We start from the raw sequence: 17,864 nt of genomic DNA on the forward strand, positions 1-17,864 counted from the left end.
TTGCAGATGCAGCTCAGAACCCGCGTTGCTGTGGCTGTGGTGTAGGCTGGCAGCTGTAGCTCTGATTGGACCCCTAGACTGGGACTCTCCATATGCCTCGGGTGTGGCCCTAAAAAAAAAAAGACAAAATAGACCAAAAAAAAAAAGAGTTTAGTCATTAAACAAAGTCAAGGACATTTAGCTCCTCCTCAAGGGCTACAGACAATAATCTGAGCCTGATCCTTGAGCTGTTTTGCAGATACTGAAACCCCCACTGGAAGGAGGAAGTTAACTGTGTGCTGCCCACAAACACATAAACCCCAGACAGGCAGGAACCAAAAGGTTGATGTTTATCTCACCACCCACCAATCAAAACGATGTCCACGAGCTAATCACACAGCCCACAACCCCACTCCCTCACTTTGTTCTTAAAAACCTTTCCCTGAAAGCCTTTGGGGAGTGGGGGGCCTTTTAAGCACTAGCTACCAGTCTAGCCAGACTCCGTGTTTGGTATCTTGCAACACACACCGCACTTTCCATCATCACGACCCCGTGTTCGTCACTTGGCCTGAACGCACTCGGGTAAGCAGACCCAAGTTTGGTTCCGTTACATGACTCAGACAGAAAGAGCCCATCTAGAAAGTCCCATCACAACATCCAGCCTCCAAAAAGGTTTTAGGAAGGATGGCTACAATCTCAGGATGAGGCCAAGACTCCCTAGATGGAGGACTCTCCTAGATGGAGGACAACTGTCCTGTAACCCCTGAAACTCAAGCCCCAGTTCTTCAGATCAAGAGCCTCTCTCCCACCCCAAGACGCCAAAGGGACCCCTCCCCATTTCTGGGGTGCTGGGAGAGAGCCCGGGAGGTTGCCGATGGCTACCTGGGGCAGTGGGCTCCTCGGGCTTCTTGTCCTGGGACTGTCTGAGGTACCACTTCAGCTCGTTTTTGAGGTCGGAGGTGCCCTGACAGACGCCCTTTATCAGCTCATGGTTCAGCTCCACCTTGGGGACGTAGACAGGCTTCGTGGTGATTCCTTGTAGTTTTGCTGCTTTCTGCAACAAGCCAGGGGGTTAGTCCAGGCCACTTTGGGGAAGCTGGGGCCAGGACTCAGGCTTCATATGAGAGCCCCAGAAGGAGTTTCCCTTTGCCACAGGTTCTAAGTCCAATCGGTCTCTCAAATTATAGCCAGAAGTCACTGGAGGTTAAAGTATCACTTTGAGTTCGATTCCTGAAATCCTATAAAATTGGATGTGATATTCATTGTACAACTACAAATGTAATAAATTCACTGAGTAATAATAATAATAAAAAAAAAGTTCGATCCTTGGTCTCGCTCAGTGGGTTATGGATCCGGTGTTGCCATGAGCTGTGGTGTTAAGTCACAGATGCAGCTTGGATCCCGTGTTGCTGTGACTGTGGCCATAGGCCAGCAGCTGCAGCTCCAATTTGACCCCTAGCCTGGGCAGCTCTAAAGGCAAAAAAAAAAAAAAAAAAAAAGAAAAAAGAAAGAAAGAAAGAAAAAAAAAGAAAAAGCTACAGATATTACTAAGATCCTGAATCTTTGAGTTAATCAGAAAGATGATTCTCCTGGGTGGGCCTCGCTTAATCAGGTAAAAGTCCTTAAAAGAGGGACTGGGCTGGAGGGAGAAATTCTTTTTTTTTTGGCAGTGCCCCTAGTAGTTGGAAGTTCCCAGGCCAGGGGTTAAACCCACACAGCAGCAGCAACCCGAGCCACAGTAGTGACAATGCCAGGTCCTTAACCCACTGAGCCACCAGGGAACTCCTTTCTGCTGGTTTTGAAGTAAGCTGCCAAGCTGAGAGAGGGTCATGGGGCAAGGAATCAAGGCAGTCTATAGGAACTTTAAGGGGACCTGGCTGACTGCCAGCAGGGACACAGGGACCCTGGTCCTGCACCACAAGAGACTGGATTCTGCCAACAAGCTTGTGAGCTTGGAAGACAACCCTGAGCTCCATAAAGAATGTAGCCTGGTGAGACCTAAGCCATGACCCTGAGCCATGGAAAGTGTGAGGTAACAGACAGACGTTCTTCTGAGCCACTCAATGTGTGGGAAGTTGTCATGAAATGTTGAAAACTGGAGTTCCTGTCGTAGCTCAGTGGTTAACAAATCTGACTAGGAACCATGAGGTTGCGGGTTCGATCCCTGGCCTTGCTCCGGGGGTTAAGGATCCAGTGTTGCCGTGAGCTGTGGTGTAGGTCGCAGACGCGGCTCAGATCCCACAGTGCTGTGGCTCTGGCGTAGGCTGGGGGCTACAGCTCCGATTCGACCCCTAGCCTGGGAACCTCCCTATGCTGTGGGTGCGGCACTAAAAAGACAAAAGACGAAAAAAAAGAAATGTTGAAAACTAAGACAGCATGTGTCCCAGGGATGTTTCCCGTGACCTCCCACAGCCCCAAGTCCTGGAGGGTCTCCCGCCACACCCGCCTAGTCCACACCATCACGCCAAGCAGAAAGAGGATTCAACAAGGTCCTCCTACAACCCACCTCCAGAAACTCAAACTCGTCCCCCTTAGTCAGGGCAACTTCCACCTCCTCCTTCAGGGTCTGGATCTCACTCTTCTTCTTGAGGAGGACCTGGTAAATGTGGTCAAACTTGCTGTTGACCCTCTTCTCTTCTTCTTTTATTTTTCGAGTCGAGTTGGCCTCATAAGCATCAATGTGAGCCTTCATTTCCATGTATTCTTGTCTAAGCTGGTCCATCTTCCTGTGCGCAACCTCCTGAGACGCCAGAACAAGAGGGAACCCATTAGATGGGCAAAAAAGCTAACCCGCAAGACCAGGGGCTGGTGAGACATGGAGCACCAGGAACTCTACCTGTCCTTGGTGGGAGTACAAATGGGCACAACCACTCTGGAAAGCAATCTGGCAATATCCGGTAGATTTGAAGGGGCTTATCCCCTAAGATCCCAACTCAAGCCAAAGAACAGACTCGAGAAAAAAAAATCTCAGACCTCTGCCCCTGAGACGAACAAGACTGCTCGAAGCAGCACTGTCTGAATTAGCAAAACCCTAGAAACGACCTGAATGTCTTCAGTGGAAGCCTGAAAATTATTCACAGGATGGAATATTAAACACTAATGAGGGCGAAACAACTTGTAGAAGAAGACAGCCCGTATGATGCCTTTATACAAAGCTTAGAAACAAACAGAATGGGAGTTCCCATCATGGCGCAGTGGTTAACGAATCCGACCAGGAACCATGAGGTTGCGGGTTTGGTCCCTGCCCTTGCTCAGTGGGTTAACGATCCGGCGTTGCCGTGAGCTGTGGTGTAGGTTGCAGACACGGCTTGGATCCCGAGTTGCTGTGGCTCTGGCGTAGGCCGGTGGCTACAGCTCTGATTGGACCCCTAGCCTGGGAACCTCCATATGCCGTGGGAGCGGCCCAAGTAATAGCAAAAAGACAAAAAGAAAAAAGAAAAGAAACAAACAATGATATCATTTATTGCTAAAGGAAAACTATGTAATAAAAGCAGAGAGGAACACATGGGAATGGATCAATAAATTCAGGATAGTAGTTGCTTCTGGAAGAGTGGAAGGGGATATAAAAAGGGAGAAGCAAAGTGGAGGTTTTATCTTCCTTGGTGATTTTTTTTTTCCAGAAAATATGCACATGGAGGTTCCCAGGCTAGGGGTCGAATCAGAGCTGTAGCCACCAGCCTACACCAGAGCCACAGCAATGCCAGATCCGAGCCGTGTCTGCAACCTACACCACAGCTCATGGCAATGCCGGATCCTTCACCCACTGATCAAGGCCAGGGATCAAACCCGCAACCTCATGGGTCCTAGTCAGATTCGTTAACCACTAAGCCACGATGGGAACTCCGGTGATATTTTATTTCTCAAGCTGGGAAGCAGTACATGGGCAGTTTTAAGGGTATGAAGCTGCTTCAGAAAATTTCCTCTAGAACTTCACTATCCAATGCTATAGCCACTTGTTACCTCTAGCTACAAATCACTTGAAACATGGCTCATGCAAATCAAGCTGTGCTCTAAGTGTAAAACACACACTGGTTTTCAAAGACTTGGTACAAAAGAAAGGAATATGAACTATCTCAACACTTTATTGATTAAAATATCTGGGGTATGCTGAGTTAAGTAAAATATGTTATTAAAATTAATTTCATGTGCTTTTCAAATTAAAGTTATATATGGCTCACTTTCTATTTCTATTTCTGCTCTAGAAGCTTCCGTTTCACTTTACACATTGGGTAACTCAGCAGCTCAGAATGAAACATCACAAACAGAAACACACACAAGAGGGGCAGAGAGGTTGGAATTTAATTATTTCTTTATCCAACACTTTGCCACTCCCAGTGTGCCTACCAATGCCCCTGAGGATTCATCCTCCTTCTCCTCTTTTCCGTAAGAGAACAGCCCCTGGGGTTCAGATGGGCGTGAGGCTGTCCCACCACAGACTACATTTCCCAGCCTCCCCTGCAGCTGGGCTTGGTCATGTGACTAAGCTGTTCTGAATGAAACAGAAGCAAAAGTGATAATAAGATGCAATATTCTTCCTCCTAGCGTCCTTCCTTCTTTCTAGCCTGTGACAAGGCTCACAGGCCAGGGAAAAAAAAAAAAAAACAAAAAAACATGTAATGGTGATTCGGCTGCAACCAAAGAGATGAGGAAGGACAATAAGAAGGAAAGATCCGGAACCTGAAAGATCACACGGAGCAGAGCTACCCCTCTAGCCTGAGTTGTTCTGGTCTGGCCTTGAATGGTCACAGTGAGCAAAATAAACATCTATCCAACTTAAGTCTCTGAATTTGGGGAGTATCTTTGTTACAGCAGTTTAGCCTGCACCACCACCCCCCCCCGACTGATACAACTACTTTCATGTGCATCCTTTCATTTAAGCCACATAGTCATCTTTGTTTTGGGGCTTTTTTTTGGTTTTTTGCTTGCTTGTTTGTTTGTTTGTTTTAAGGTCGCACCTGTGGCATATGGAACTTCCCAGGCTGGGGGTCGAATTGGAGCTGCAGCTGCCAGCCTACATCACAGCCACAGCAACACGGGATCTGAGCTACGTCTGCAACCTACACCACAGCTCATGCCAACACTGTATCCCTGACCCACTGAGCAAGGCCAGGGATCGAACCCACATCTTCATGGATATGAGTCAGGTTTGTTTCCGCTGCACTGCAATGGGAACTCCCCACAGAGTCACCTTTGGACAGAAGTTGTGATTCCTTCACACAGATGGGAAAACTAAGGCTCGGAGATTTGCCGATATGACCAAAGTATCAGAGGCTAGTAGTCTAGCCCAGATGTCATCTAATGGAACCACAGCTGCCGCAATAGAACTGGATGCTGCAGCTTCAGAATGAGCTGCTTAAAAATCAACTCTCCTTTCAATATAAGAACATTATAACTTTACAAAAATTATGAAAACTAGAGGGGAAAAAACATCCCTATTCCCACCACTCCAACCTTTGCACTACTCCTCCTTTACCGTTATTTCCTTCTAGTCTTTTTTCCTCTACTTCCTGTAATGGGTTGAATAGTGGCCCCCAAAGATACATCCACTTTCCAGAACCTGTAAATGGGACCTTACCTAGAAAAGGAGTCTTTGCAGATGCAATTAAAGTAGGAATCCCCAGATGAAATCACCTAGATTACCAGGGTGGACCCTAAATCCAATGGCCGGTATCCTTATTAGAAATAAAAGGAGATGGGAGGTCCTGTCATGGCACAGCAGAAACGAATCCGACTAGGAACCATGAGGTTGTGGGTTCGATCCCTAGCCTTGCTCAGTGGGTTAAGGATCCGGCATTGCCGTGAGCTGTGGTGTAGGTTGTAGACGAGGCTCGGATCTGATGTTGCTGTGGCTCTGGCGTAGGTCGGCAGCTGTAGCTCCAATTGGACTCCTCACCTGGGAACCTCCACGTGCTGTGGATGTGGCCCTAAAAAGCAAACAAAAAAAAAAAAAAAAGAAAGAAAGAAAGAAAAAAAGAAATAAAAGGAGAGAAGACACGGCGGGAGGAGGACATATGAAGATGAGGACAGAGATTAGAGTGATGCGGCCACAGGCTAAGGAACGCCTGAACCATCAGAAGCTGCAAGAGGCAAGGAAGGACTCTTCCCCAGAACTTTTGGAAGGAGTATGACCCTGTTGACACTTAGGAGGTCTGGCCTCCAAAACTGTGAGAGACCACACTTCCGTTGTCATAAGCCAAGTTTGTGCTAAGTTGTTTCAGTAGCCCTAGAAAATGAATACACTTTAAAAAATAAACAGATGCAACTTTTCCTTCCTGTCTTTCTCCCACTTAACTCATTACCACTTTTTATATTACTGTTTTCACTCTACTTTTTTTTCTTTTTTCTTTTTTTAATTTTATAGCCACACCCACAGCATGTGGAAATTCCCAGGCCAGGAGTCAAAACAGAGCTGCAGTTGCCAGCCTACACCACAGCCACAGCAATGCCAGATCCAAGCCGCATTTTCTTTTTTTCTTTTTCTTTTTCTTTTTTTTTTTGTCTTTTTGGCATTTCTTGGGCCGCTCCCACGGCACATGGAGGTTCCCAGGCTAGGGGTCGAATTGGAGCTGTAGCCACCAGCCTACGCCAAAGCCACAACAACGCAGGATCCGAGCCGAGTCTGCGACCTACACCACAGCTCACGGCAACGCCGGATCCTTAACCCACTGAGCAAGGCCAGGGATCAAACCCGCAACCTCATGGTTCCTGGTCGGATTCATTAACCACTGAGCCACTACGGGAACTCCCCAAGCCGCATTTTTGACCTACACTGCCAACGAGGGATGCTTAACCTATTGAGCAAGGCCAGGGATGGAACCCACATCCTCATGGAGACTACATCGGGTCCTTAACCCTTGGAGCCACAAGAGGAATGCCTAACCCTAATTTTTAATGATTCCCTCCACCCAAAGCTGGGCTGTAGGAAGGTTTTGGGTCTGTCAAGGATCTCTCTGAGCACATAGCTTTTTGCATGTTTTCAAAGGCTGATGTTTACGTCTGACACTGTGAGTGAACCCAACATGAGCCATGGGGCAGTCAGGGCTGAGCCTGTCCTGCCTGGAGGAGGAGGGAGGCTGCAGAGCCAGGCTGTTGGTGGGAAGCCTCGTCACTCACCCGCACATCCTGCTGTTTAGCTCTCACGTCCTCCAGCGCTCTCGATGCACCGTTGATCTGACTGTACATGATAGTCAGTTTATGCCTCAGCTTGTTCTATGGAGGAAACAAACCAGGTGAGAAAACACCTCGTCCCAGACGCCACCAGCACTGGACGCCAGGGACCACCCCGAGTCTACCCCACAGATGTTTCCACGTCTTGACTGTTGTAGCTTTTTTTTGGAGGGGGGGAACATTCTCATATTTACCCCCCTCCCTTCATCCTTTCTGGGGGCCAGGACAATAAAGAAGTTACAAGCATAGGATTTGGAGCCAGACAGTCTAGACTCCCAGCTATCCAGCTGCCTCCCACCTATGTCCTTGGCCATGAAATAGATGCAACTGTTTCCACCCTGCAGGGCTAGTAGGGGGATTATCTGAGGCCGTAGCACAGCACCTAGATCTACAAGGACAAATGTCCTTAGTAAATCTCAGCTTGGGTTATTCTGGACTTCTCCACAGATGATGAAACTGAGGAAAGAAGACAGCAAGGTGCCCAAGCTCACAGAGACAGAATGAGCTGGGACAGCTGCTTCAGTGAGGGGCAGAGGAGGGTGTTCAAACCAACCCTCCCACTGCAAACAGCCAGAAAGGCAGACACAATATGGGGGGAGGGGGTCCTACTAAAAACCAGTGAGGAGCTAACAAAGCAGGGAAGGATTATGTGATAAGATCCAAGAAGGAGTTCCCACTGGGGCTCAGTGAAAACGCATCGGACTAGGAACCATGAGGTTGTGGGTTCAATACCTGGCCTCACTCAGTGGGTTAAGGATCTGGTGTTGCCGTGAGCTGTGGGGTAGGTCGCAGACGTGGCTTGGATCGTGCGTTGCTGTGGCTGTGGTCTAGGCCAGAGGCTAGAGCTCTGATTCGACCCCTAGCCTGGGAACCTCCATATGCCGTGGGTGTGGCCCTAAAAAGACAAAAAAAAAAAAATCCAAGAGAAGGAAACCCAGAGATAAGCCTGGCCTCAGGGGTTGTTCTCCCAGAACCACCTGCTCGTTCCGATGTCAGCCTCAGAGAGGCAGGGAGACACAAATCAGAGTCCAAAGCTCACTTGTAAGGGCCACAGGCAGGGAGGGCTACACCATAGGAATAAGGATGAAGCGGCAGAAGACCGGCTCACCAACAGCTCAATCCCTGAAACTGAATTAAGGGGATTCAGCATCGCTGCTAAGCCCCTAGCCACCTTCAGATACAAAGGTAGATTATGCAAGATGGAAGTTAATACTATCTGAAGCCTCTTAGTATTTCCATAAATTTCCATAATCAGTATCTGAATTTCACCCTTCTCAGGCAAAATGTTGGGGCATAGAACTGAGCAGGAAAATCACCACCACAATAATGGCAGCTAATGTTTATCATGTACTTACTCCAAGCCAGGCATTGTTCTCGGGTTTTCCACATATTAACTATGTAAAGCTAAAAACAACACGAGGAGGTAAGGGTTATCCATCCTTTATAGATGATCACTGAAGCACAGAGTATTTAAGTGGCTTGCCCCAGGTCACATCGCGATTCATGGGTGTTACAATTACAGACTCATGTCCAAACTAAGCACACGGGAAATTTCTAGGGAAAAAAAATATATGTTCCCTAACAGGCTGGCTCAACAATACTCTGGCCCTCTCTTCCATTTCATGGCCTTTCCCACTCCACCAGAGCTCTGCAGGGCTGAACCTGACCTTGACTCTTGAACAACCCAGTGACAGTCACATGTAACAGCTGGAAGAGACCAAGGCCAACCTAATTCAACCCCAAAAGCCCAAGTCACTGATGACATTTCAGATGTGACCTCTGTAACAGTGTGCTTTGACCTGGCCTCTAACAGTGGCCAAGATAAACTATTGCCAAAGGCAGAAGGTCAGGCCCAGGAGTTCCCATGGTGGTGCCGTGGTAATGAACCCCACTGGTATTCAAGAGGACACAGGTTCGATCCCTGGCCTTGCTCAGTGGGTTAAGGATCCGGCGTTGCCGTGAGCTGTGGTATAGGTCGCAGACATGGCTGGGATCCTGTGTGGCTATGGCTGTGGCGTAGGCCAGCAGCTGCAGCTCCGCTTCCACCCATAGCCTGGGAACTTCCATAAACCGCAGGTGTGGCCGTTAAAAAAAAAAGGTCAGGCCCAGGAAGATCTGGTCTCACTGGTCTTGGAGTTGGAAGAGACCTCAGGACACCTGGGAGCTACCAACGGTTTCACCTCCAAGATCCACTGTTAGCAAGACCCTGAACTTATTATTCTGAAAGATTTTGCCCACCATTAATCAACTGTATACAACAGTTCCCTGATGGTAGACGGCTACAGACAAAAAGAAAGCCGCCAAGATGTTGATAGCAGCGACAATGCCCGAATCAAGGGAAGGGGATTTTTCGAAGTTCTGAGGATCCCTTCACAAACTGGGGATTTGATGCCTCGATGTGGGACCCAGAGGCCCGAGTCCACCCCGCACCAGTGACCGAGCCAAGCTGGGCCGGCTTTGGCTCCACCACCAGTACGGACCAGCAGTAGGGCTGGAAAAGGAGAGGGTTAAAGGTCACAGCCAGCTAGGACACTGGGAGGTAGTGGAGGTGGGGGGAGGGGGGCGGGTGGCAGAGGAAGGCCTGTGACAAGGATTAAAAAGCCAAGCGTGTAGGGCACACAAATAATCCAGTGACAGACTCCAGCTCCAGACCCTGCAGGCTGAGGAAGCTGAGGCTCCACACCAGGCTGAGAAGGGCCTTTCTGCCCCTACTTGCCTTCTGCCTCCTGGACAAAAACTTCTAGAAGGGCTCTTCTTTTTTTTTTTTTAGGGCCACACCAGGAGCATACGGAAGTTCTCAGGCTGGGGGTCTAATTGGAGCTGTAGCTGCTGGCCTGCACCACAGCCACAGCAATGCCAGATCCGAGCCACATCTGCGACCTACCCCACAGCTCATGGCAACGCCAGATCTTTAACCCACTGAGTAAGGCCAGGGATCGAACCCATGTCCTCATGGATACTAGCTGGATTCGTTACTGCTAAGCCATGACCGGAACTTCCTAGAAGGCCACTCCACAGGAGCCGGGTTGCCCTAGAACTCAGGCTCACACACCCTGAGGCAAAGAGGATCCAGGCAGCCTGACACCGTCCACACAGCAAACTCTCTTCCGGGCATTTCTGAGCAGCTTAAATGATAACGGCAGCTCTACAAAGCATTCACTGTAAAACCCAGCTTATGGGTCGCCTCATTCAATCTTCCCGGTAGCCTTCTGAGATAGGTATTGCTATTGGCCCCTTTTATGAGTTCCCAGCTAGGAAGCAGAGCCAGAATCCAAACCCAGGTCTCAACATCCAGCTCTGGTCACAGCCCATGTTAAGCAGCCTGACCCGTAGGGCCTGCCTACAAAGCACTTCCCACACAGCTCAAGATGACCCAAAACAGGGGAGGGAATGCTAGGAATCCCATTTTACAGATGAAGAAGCTGAGGCTCAGAGAACGACAGGGACTTGCCCTGAACCACCGCTGGCAGGGCAGAGCAGGGCTCCAGGCTCCAAAGACCAGCCAGGGTCTTCCCTGCAGCAGGTGGAGACCTGGGCGGGCCAGACCTGAGATGACTGTACCTCCAAAGTCACCGGCCAGGCACTGCCTGAGGCCTGGCTCCTGGGACTCAGGGAGAAAGTCCACAGGAACCCAGGGCAGACTGGAGAAGCAGACCAGGCCAGGGGTGGGCTGCGGCCAGTTGGGAGCAAGGCCTGCACCCAGGTCCTGGTGCCACAGGCCTTATATCTCCTTTGCCAGCATAAGGACAGCCCTTCTTGCTCCCCTTAACAAGTCCTCATGAGAGAAAGGAAATCAGGCCTCACTTTTGAGCTTAGATAACAAAACTTTGCCTACACCTTTTCAGCCTCTGCCTTGAGTCCACAGGGAGAAATTATGATCCCAAAACCACTGAAAGCATCACAGATCCAAAAGCCCTCTTAAGAATCCACCTGGCCCCACCTCCTCGCTTTAGGAATGAAGACCAATCCCGGACTGAAAAGTGGCCAGGCAGGAGAGAGGGCTCTATGGCGCAAGAGTCTGGCTCTCCCTGTGCATCATATCCAAGAATTCCTGGGACGCTGCCCACCCTTCCACTCAACACGATCCTCCCTGGTCACTAGAAGTCTCTGGCTCACCAAAGGCTTTTTCGCACATGACCCCCAACAAACCTCCAGAAGTGTCTCACACTCTGAATGTTGCGGACTTGGTTTTGAGGCTGGTCCATGGGGAGAAAAGGCAACTGTGGAGGCAGCCCAGATGGCAGCCCAATTCCCCCTTGGCCACTAGGGTTAGCTCAGGCTAAATGACCTTCTCTGAACCTCCACTTCCTCAGCTGTAAAATGGAACTCATGGTACCCACCTCCCAGGTGCTATCAGGATTTATTGAGAGAACAGAGGTAACCTCCAGCGCTATATCTGACCTTCAAAACCCTCTTCTAAACATCATCAGACAAGTGCTAGGCTTAAGGCAAGCATGAGTCGTCAGTGGTTCCCTTTGTAAAATGGGTGAGTGGGGTGGGCATAGGGGAGGTGAACCCGGAATGAGAGGAAGTTTGTACCTTCTCCCAGCCCCTTTCTACCCTGAAACCCCCAAGCCCCTGCCCCATCTCAGGCCCAGCAAGGCCCCTCCCTCGCCCCGGGGTGATCCAAGGTAGCCCACTGTGGTGCCCTCTGCACAACCCAGTAGCCCCAGGCTGCCCCTCTGTGCCCTCGGCCACCACTTCCTACCTCCAGGTCGGTGCTGGCCTGGCTCAGGGGTGCAGGCGAGCAGGTCTTGTGCTCCACCAGGCAGACGTGGCAGATGCACTCGCTGTGCTCAGGGCAGAAGAAGTCTCGAAGCCGGTTGTGCTGGGGGCACTTGCGGCGCATCAGGTCTCGGACCGGCGGCTGCAGCGGGTGGTCCCGGAAGGCGGGGCTGTCGAGGTGCGGCCTCAGGTGTTCCTGGCAGAAGGAGGCCATGCACACGAGACAAGTCTTGACGGCGGTCGCCTGTAGGCAGTGGTCACAGGCCACTTGGCCGGCCGGGCTGGAGGCGGCGGCGCGGGCGGGCGGCGTCCAGCCATCGCTGTCGAGGACCGCGGGCCGGGCTTGCTCGGCCTGCAGGAACTGCTCCACCACCGCGCACAACACGGTGTTCTTGCGCAGCTGCGGCCGCGTCTCGTAGCCCGTGCGACACTGCGGGCACAGGTACGGCGGGCCCTGGACGGCCCACGTCTCATCCAGGCACAACCCGCAGAAGTTGTGGCCGCACGGCGTGGTGACCGGCACCTTGAAGGGCTCCAGGCAGATGGAGCATGACAGCTCCTCGGCCAGGGGGCACAGTTCCGCCATGGCGCTCCGTGAGGGGACCCGACGTGACGCGCGGGAACTGCCGCGACTGCTGCGCTATCACCCCGATGCCTCCAAGGAAACGAAACTGAGCTGCAGGAGGGGCGGTCCCCCGGCCTTTCAGGAAGTCACGTGGGGTAGGGTGGGGTTGAGCGCGGAGGTGGAACGGGCCCCATGGGGTCCCGGGGCGGGCGGGGTCCAGGGGTCGCTGAGGTCCGACTGGCGACGTTCGAATCCCGGTGGCTCCCGCGGAGTGTGGGTACGGGGCGCTGGGCTCAGGGTTTCAGACGAGACTCTGGACCACCAGGGGGGATCTTACGGCCCCTCTGCGGATGAGAAAACTGACACGTTGCGTGGAGAAGCCGGGATCCCAGCAGTCAGGGGACTGACTACAGCACAAACGCGCCTGGATCTGATCCGTTCCTTCCGAAAACTCGTCCAGACCCAAGTTGTCCCACCGCCCCCGCGAGCAAGGCTGTCTCATCAAGACAGGTCTTTCAAAAATAACTGTGGGAACAGTAAAGTATTCGCTGCCTTTTCTTATTTAAAAAAACCCCATCCTTCCTCTTCCCTGGTCCTGGGCTCTGGCATATCGGCCTTCAATCTCTGCAGGCAGGGTCACACCCGGGGGTAATGTCAGTAGAATCTGTAGTAATCACCGCTCTCTCATTCCTGATCTAAGTAATCTGGGTTTCCCTTCTTTTCTTAAGCCATCTAATAGATTTTATGGATTTTATTAATTTTTTCCAAAAATCCAACTTTTGGCTTCTCTGCTCTTTTTTTCATTGATTTCTTCTCATGTCTCTTATTTCCTTCTATTTACTTTTGGTTTAATTTGCTCTTTTTCAAATTCGTTAAGTTGGCACATTGGATCGCTGCTGTTAAACTTTTTTCTTTTCTAATATAAATGTTTACAACTATAAATCTAGATTGTCAATCTCCCTTGGCCTGCAGAAGTTACAGCGCCAGGGACTGAATCTGCACCACAGCTCTGACAACGCCAGATCTTTACCCTGCTGCACCACCCAGGAACTCCATCCACAAGTTTTGATATATGTGTTTTCATTATCATTTCACTCAAAATTTTTTTTTTTTTTTTTTTTTTTTTTTTTTTTTTTTTTTTTTGCCTTTTCTAGGGCTGCTCCCGAGGCATGTGGAGATTCCCACCCAGGCTAGGGGTCGAATCGGAGCCGTAGCCTCTGCCTCCGCCAGAGCCACAGCAACGCGGGATCCGAGACGCGTCTGCAACCTACACCACAGCTCACGGCAAGGCTGGATCCTTAACCCACTGAGCAAAGCCAGGGATCGAACCCTCAACCTCATGGTTCCTAGTCGGGTTTGTTAACCACTGTGCCACGACGGGAACTCCCACTCAAAATATTTTCTAATTTCCTTTGTTATTTATTTGTAATTACTTATAAGGAGATGGCTTCATTTCCAAATATTTAACACTTTCCTGGGTATCTTACTGTTACTGATTTCTAACACAATTCTATTTGAGCCAGCTCTACGACCTAAGATGTTTGTCTTTTGAAATAGGTTGAGACTGACAGGATGTTAATATCTCCGATATGATAACAGCTTGTCTCCTTCTCACTTTGTATTTGTGCCCCCTCCCCAAGTATTATAAGCTTTGTTATTAGGCACTATTATGCCCTGAATTGTATCCTCCCAAAATATATGTTCAAGTCCTAACCCCTGGTATCTGTAAATATGACCCTATTTGAAAATAGTTTTGCTGTTGTAATCAATTAAGATGGAAAATGCCATCTGGAGACAAACACAGATGACACCGAAGGCAGAGCTGTAGCTGCAAGCCAAGGGACACCAAAGATCACTGGAAAATCATTATAAGCTGGGAAATGTTGGAGACCACGGAACAGCAGAACTCTGCAGAAGGCAAATATCTATGGACTCAGAGTTTTAAGTACAGAGTCTCCTTCAAAGACAAGGTGAAGGACTTATGCATTAACCATGTTATTCTATAAACAGCTCCACTATGTCCTAAGGCTACCCCCTTTGCTGTTACTAAGATGAGAATCTCGTTATTGCCAATGCCTCTCTCTGCCCACTAATCTTGTCACCTTTCTTAATCCCCTTAATAATAATAATCTCATCACCTTCCTTAATAAAAATCATGTGGGCTAAAGCCTAGGCGCCTCTGTTCTACGGAACAGAGTGCCCCCTGGTCCCCCACTTTCTAAATGTAAGAGTCTTGTGTGTTCTGTTTATATCATGCTGTCCCTCTTCTCTTCCAGGATTCCCCGTTTCCCTGCAGCGCTGGATGCAGCAAGGAAAAAGCAAGAAAGATTTTCCTGCAGGTCCCAGAGGAAGCATGGCCCTCTGACACCTTGATTTCAGACTTTTAGCCTCTAGAACTGTGAGAGAATAAATTTCTGTTTTAAGTCTCCTTGTTTGTGGTGCTTTGTTATAGCAACCCTAGGAAATTATTTATTTATTTATTTATTTATTTATTTTATCTTTTTGCCATTTCTTGGGCCGCTCCCTCAGCATATGGAGGTTCCCAGGCTAGGGGTCAAATCGGAGCTGTAGCCCCTGGCCTACACCCCAGCCACAGTAACGAGGGATCCGAGGCGAGTCTGCAACCCATACCACAGCTCACAGCAATGCCAGATCCTTAACCCACTGAGCAAGGCCAGGGATCGAACCCGCAACGTCATGGTTCCTAGTTGGATTCATTAACCACTGAGCTGCGATGGGAACTCCAACCCTAGGAAATTAATACAAGTACACACACATCACAGATTTGATATATTTCTTATTAAAAGTCGCCCCTTATCTCTCACAATAATCTTTCACTTAAAATCTACTTTGTGGGGAGTTCCCATCGTGGCGCAGTGGTTAACGAATCCGACTAGGAACCATGAGGTTGCGGGTTCAGTCCCTGCCCTTGCTCAGTGGGTTAACGATCCGGCGTTGCCGTGAGCTGTGGTGTAGGTTGCAGACGCGGCTCGGATCTCGCGTTGCTGTGGCTCTGGCGTAGGCCGGTGGCTACAGCTCCGATTCAACCCCTAGCGTGGGAACCTCCATATGCCTCGGAAGCGGCCCAAGAGATAGCAACAACAACAAAAGACAAAAGACAAAAAAAAAAAAAAACTACTTTGTCCTGTAGCAATATGGTCACACTAATTTTTTTATGGTTTGCATGATCTAGCTTCCTATACTGTTAATTTTCTATTTCTCCGTGTCTTTATTTTTAAAATGTGTCTCTTCTAGACTGAACATGGTTGGGTCTTGCTTTTTTATTCAGTCTAACAATCTTAGCCTTTTAATTAGAGTGTTTAGTCCATTTGTTTTTTTTTTGTTTTTTGTTTTTTGGTGGTTTCTTTTTCTTTTTTTTTTTTTTTTTGTCTTTTTGCCATTTCTTGGGCTGCTCCCGCGGCATATGGAGGTTCCCAGGCTAGGGGTCGAATCAGAGCTGTAGCTGCCAGCCTACACCTGAGCCACAGCAACGCAGGATCCGAGCCACATCTGCGACCCACACCACAGCTCACGGCCATGCCAGATTCTTCACCCCCTGAGCAAGGCCAGAGATCAAACCCACAACCTCATGGTTCCTAGTCGGATTCGCTAACCACTGCGCCACGACGGGAACTCCTGTTTAGTCCATTTGTATTCAACATATAAATTTTAGGCCTAATAAAACTCTATCTGTTTTTTCTTTCATTGTCTCTTTGATTTTTGTTCCTATGTCCCTCTTTTCCAGTCTTCCTTTGGACTAATCAGGTAGGCTATACATTTCATTTTCATTTCCTCTTATGGGCCATGTGCCCATACTTCTTTTTATTATATTTCTGATGGTTGTTCTAGGGATTATAAAATGCATCCTTAATTTACCACAATGTATTTAGAATGAATATATAAAATAGGAGACTCTTATTACATTTAAACTTCATTCACAAAAGCAAAAAAAAAAACAACTTCATTTACCACCTCTTTGAGTTCCTATTGTGGCTTAGCAGGTTAAGAACCTGACTAGTATCCCTGAGGATGTGGGTTCAATCCCTGGCCTCAGTTCTGTGCTGAAGATCCACTGGGTGAAGGATTCAGCGCTGCTGCAAGCTGTGGCGTAGGTTGCAGATGATGAGGCTCGGATCTGGTGTTGCTGTGGCTGTGGCATAGGCCCCAGCTGCAGTTCTGATTCGACCCCTAGCCTGGGAAATTCCAGATGCTGCAGGTGGGGCCCTAAAAAGAAACAAAACAAAACAAAACTTTATTTACCACCTCTTCTGCTAATGCTGGCATATATTTTACATGTGCATACATCATAAACCCCATACGGCTGTGAAAGTCATTAAACAAGGCAGTCATTAGCCTAAATGACTCTAATGCTCTAGCATCCAATGTAAGCACGCCAAAACCTAAGCCAGAGTCAATTCCTGTAAATGCCTCACGGTTAAGAAATCAAAACTCAGAGTTCCTGTCATGGCTCAGTGGAAACAAATCTGACTAGGAACCACCAGGTTGAAGTTTTGATCCCTGGCCTTGCTCAGTGGGTTAGGGATCCAGTGTTGCCGTGTGGTGTAGGTCAAAGACTCTGCTCGGATCCCGTGTTGCTGTGTCTGTGGCATAGGCCAACAGGTGTAGCTCCAGTTAGACTCCTAGCTGGGAACCTCCATATGCCGCAAGTGTGGTCCTAAAAAGCAAATAATAATAATAATAATAATACAGTTATACATAAAAAGAGAGTTATATTCTCCAGATATTTACCATTTCCAGTACTCTTCATCCTTCCTACAGCTACAAATTTACATCAGCATATCCTGTAGTACAGATCTGCCCGCAATGAATTCTTTCAGCTTTTGTTTATTTGAAAAGGTCTTTATTTCATCCTTTTGTTGTTGTTGTCTTTTTAGGGCCACGCCCATGGCATATAGAAGTCCCCAGACAAGGGGTCTAATCAGAGCTGCCAACTTCCAGCCTACACCACAGCTCACAGCAATGCCAGGTCGAGCAGCGTCTGTGACCTATGATACAGCTGTGGCAACACCAGATCCTTAATCCACAGTGCCGGGCCGGAGATCGAACCTGCGTCCCATCGCTCCCAAAACACTGCCAATCCCATTACACCACAGCCAGAACTCCCTATGTAATGTATTATATTTCCGCTGCTGGGTTTTGAGATTCTCTCTCTCTCTTTTTTTTTTTTTTTTTTTTTCTCTTTAGGGCCACACCCGTGGCATATGGAGGTTCCCAGGCTAGGGGGTCTAATCGGAGCTGTAGTCACCGGCCTACACCACAGCCACAGCAATACCAGATCTGAGGCACATCTGCAACCTACACCACAGCTCACGGCAATGCCAGATCCTTAACCCACTGAGCAAGGCCAAGGATCAAACCCACAACCTCATGGTTCCTGGTCGGATTCATTAACCACTGAGCCACGACG

At 49.0% G+C, this 17,864-nt stretch overlaps 1 protein-coding gene and 1 long non-coding RNA gene across 9 annotated transcripts in view; one reads left to right on the top strand and one right to left on the bottom strand.

Annotated features, from left to right (window-relative positions):
* Positions 1-12,544, bottom strand: part of TRIM25 (tripartite motif containing 25) — a 28,140-nt gene extending 15,596 nt beyond the window's left edge. For 4 of the 6 annotated variants that reach the window (XR_014820439.1, XR_014820440.1, XR_014820438.1 and 1 more), the window contains exons 1-4: positions 11,855-12,544; positions 7,093-7,188; positions 2,486-2,719; positions 862-1,033 (exon numbers count right to left, since the gene is read on the bottom strand). Coding sequence is in view for 1 of the 6 variants with exons in the window: in XM_084983130.1 (XP_084839256.1) it covers positions 862-1,033; positions 2,486-2,719; positions 7,093-7,188; positions 11,855-12,457 (1,105 nt within the window). In the remaining 5 variants the exon portion in view is untranslated. Of the gene's footprint in view, positions 1-85; positions 1,034-1,677; positions 2,720-7,092; positions 7,189-11,854 lie in introns of all 6 variants that reach the window. The other 2 variants (XR_014820437.1, XR_014820441.1) reach the window with 2 other exon arrangements.
* A 110-nt stretch (positions 12,545-12,654) lies between these two features.
* Positions 12,655-14,864, top strand: LOC110256032 (uncharacterized). Of its 3 annotated transcripts, none has more exons than XR_014820442.1 (3): positions 12,655-12,972; positions 14,211-14,406; positions 14,713-14,864. It is a non-coding gene; the product is annotated as an uncharacterized LOC110256032 (long non-coding RNA). The 3 variants fall into 3 exon arrangements; XR_002337192.2 differs by having other exon boundaries at positions 12,655-12,946; XR_014820443.1 differs by having other exon boundaries at positions 12,809-12,946; positions 14,188-14,406.
* The last annotated feature ends 3,000 nt before the right edge of the window (positions 14,865-17,864 follow it).

The sequence above is a fragment of the Sus scrofa genome, chromosome 12 (assembly GCF_054392235.1).
Source record: "Sus scrofa isolate SSC_HxYL_T2T_F1_AM1 chromosome 12, Sscrofa_HxYL_maternal_Yorkshire_Landrace_v2.0, whole genome shotgun sequence".
Taxonomy (NCBI): domain Eukaryota; kingdom Metazoa; phylum Chordata; class Mammalia; order Artiodactyla; family Suidae; genus Sus; species Sus scrofa.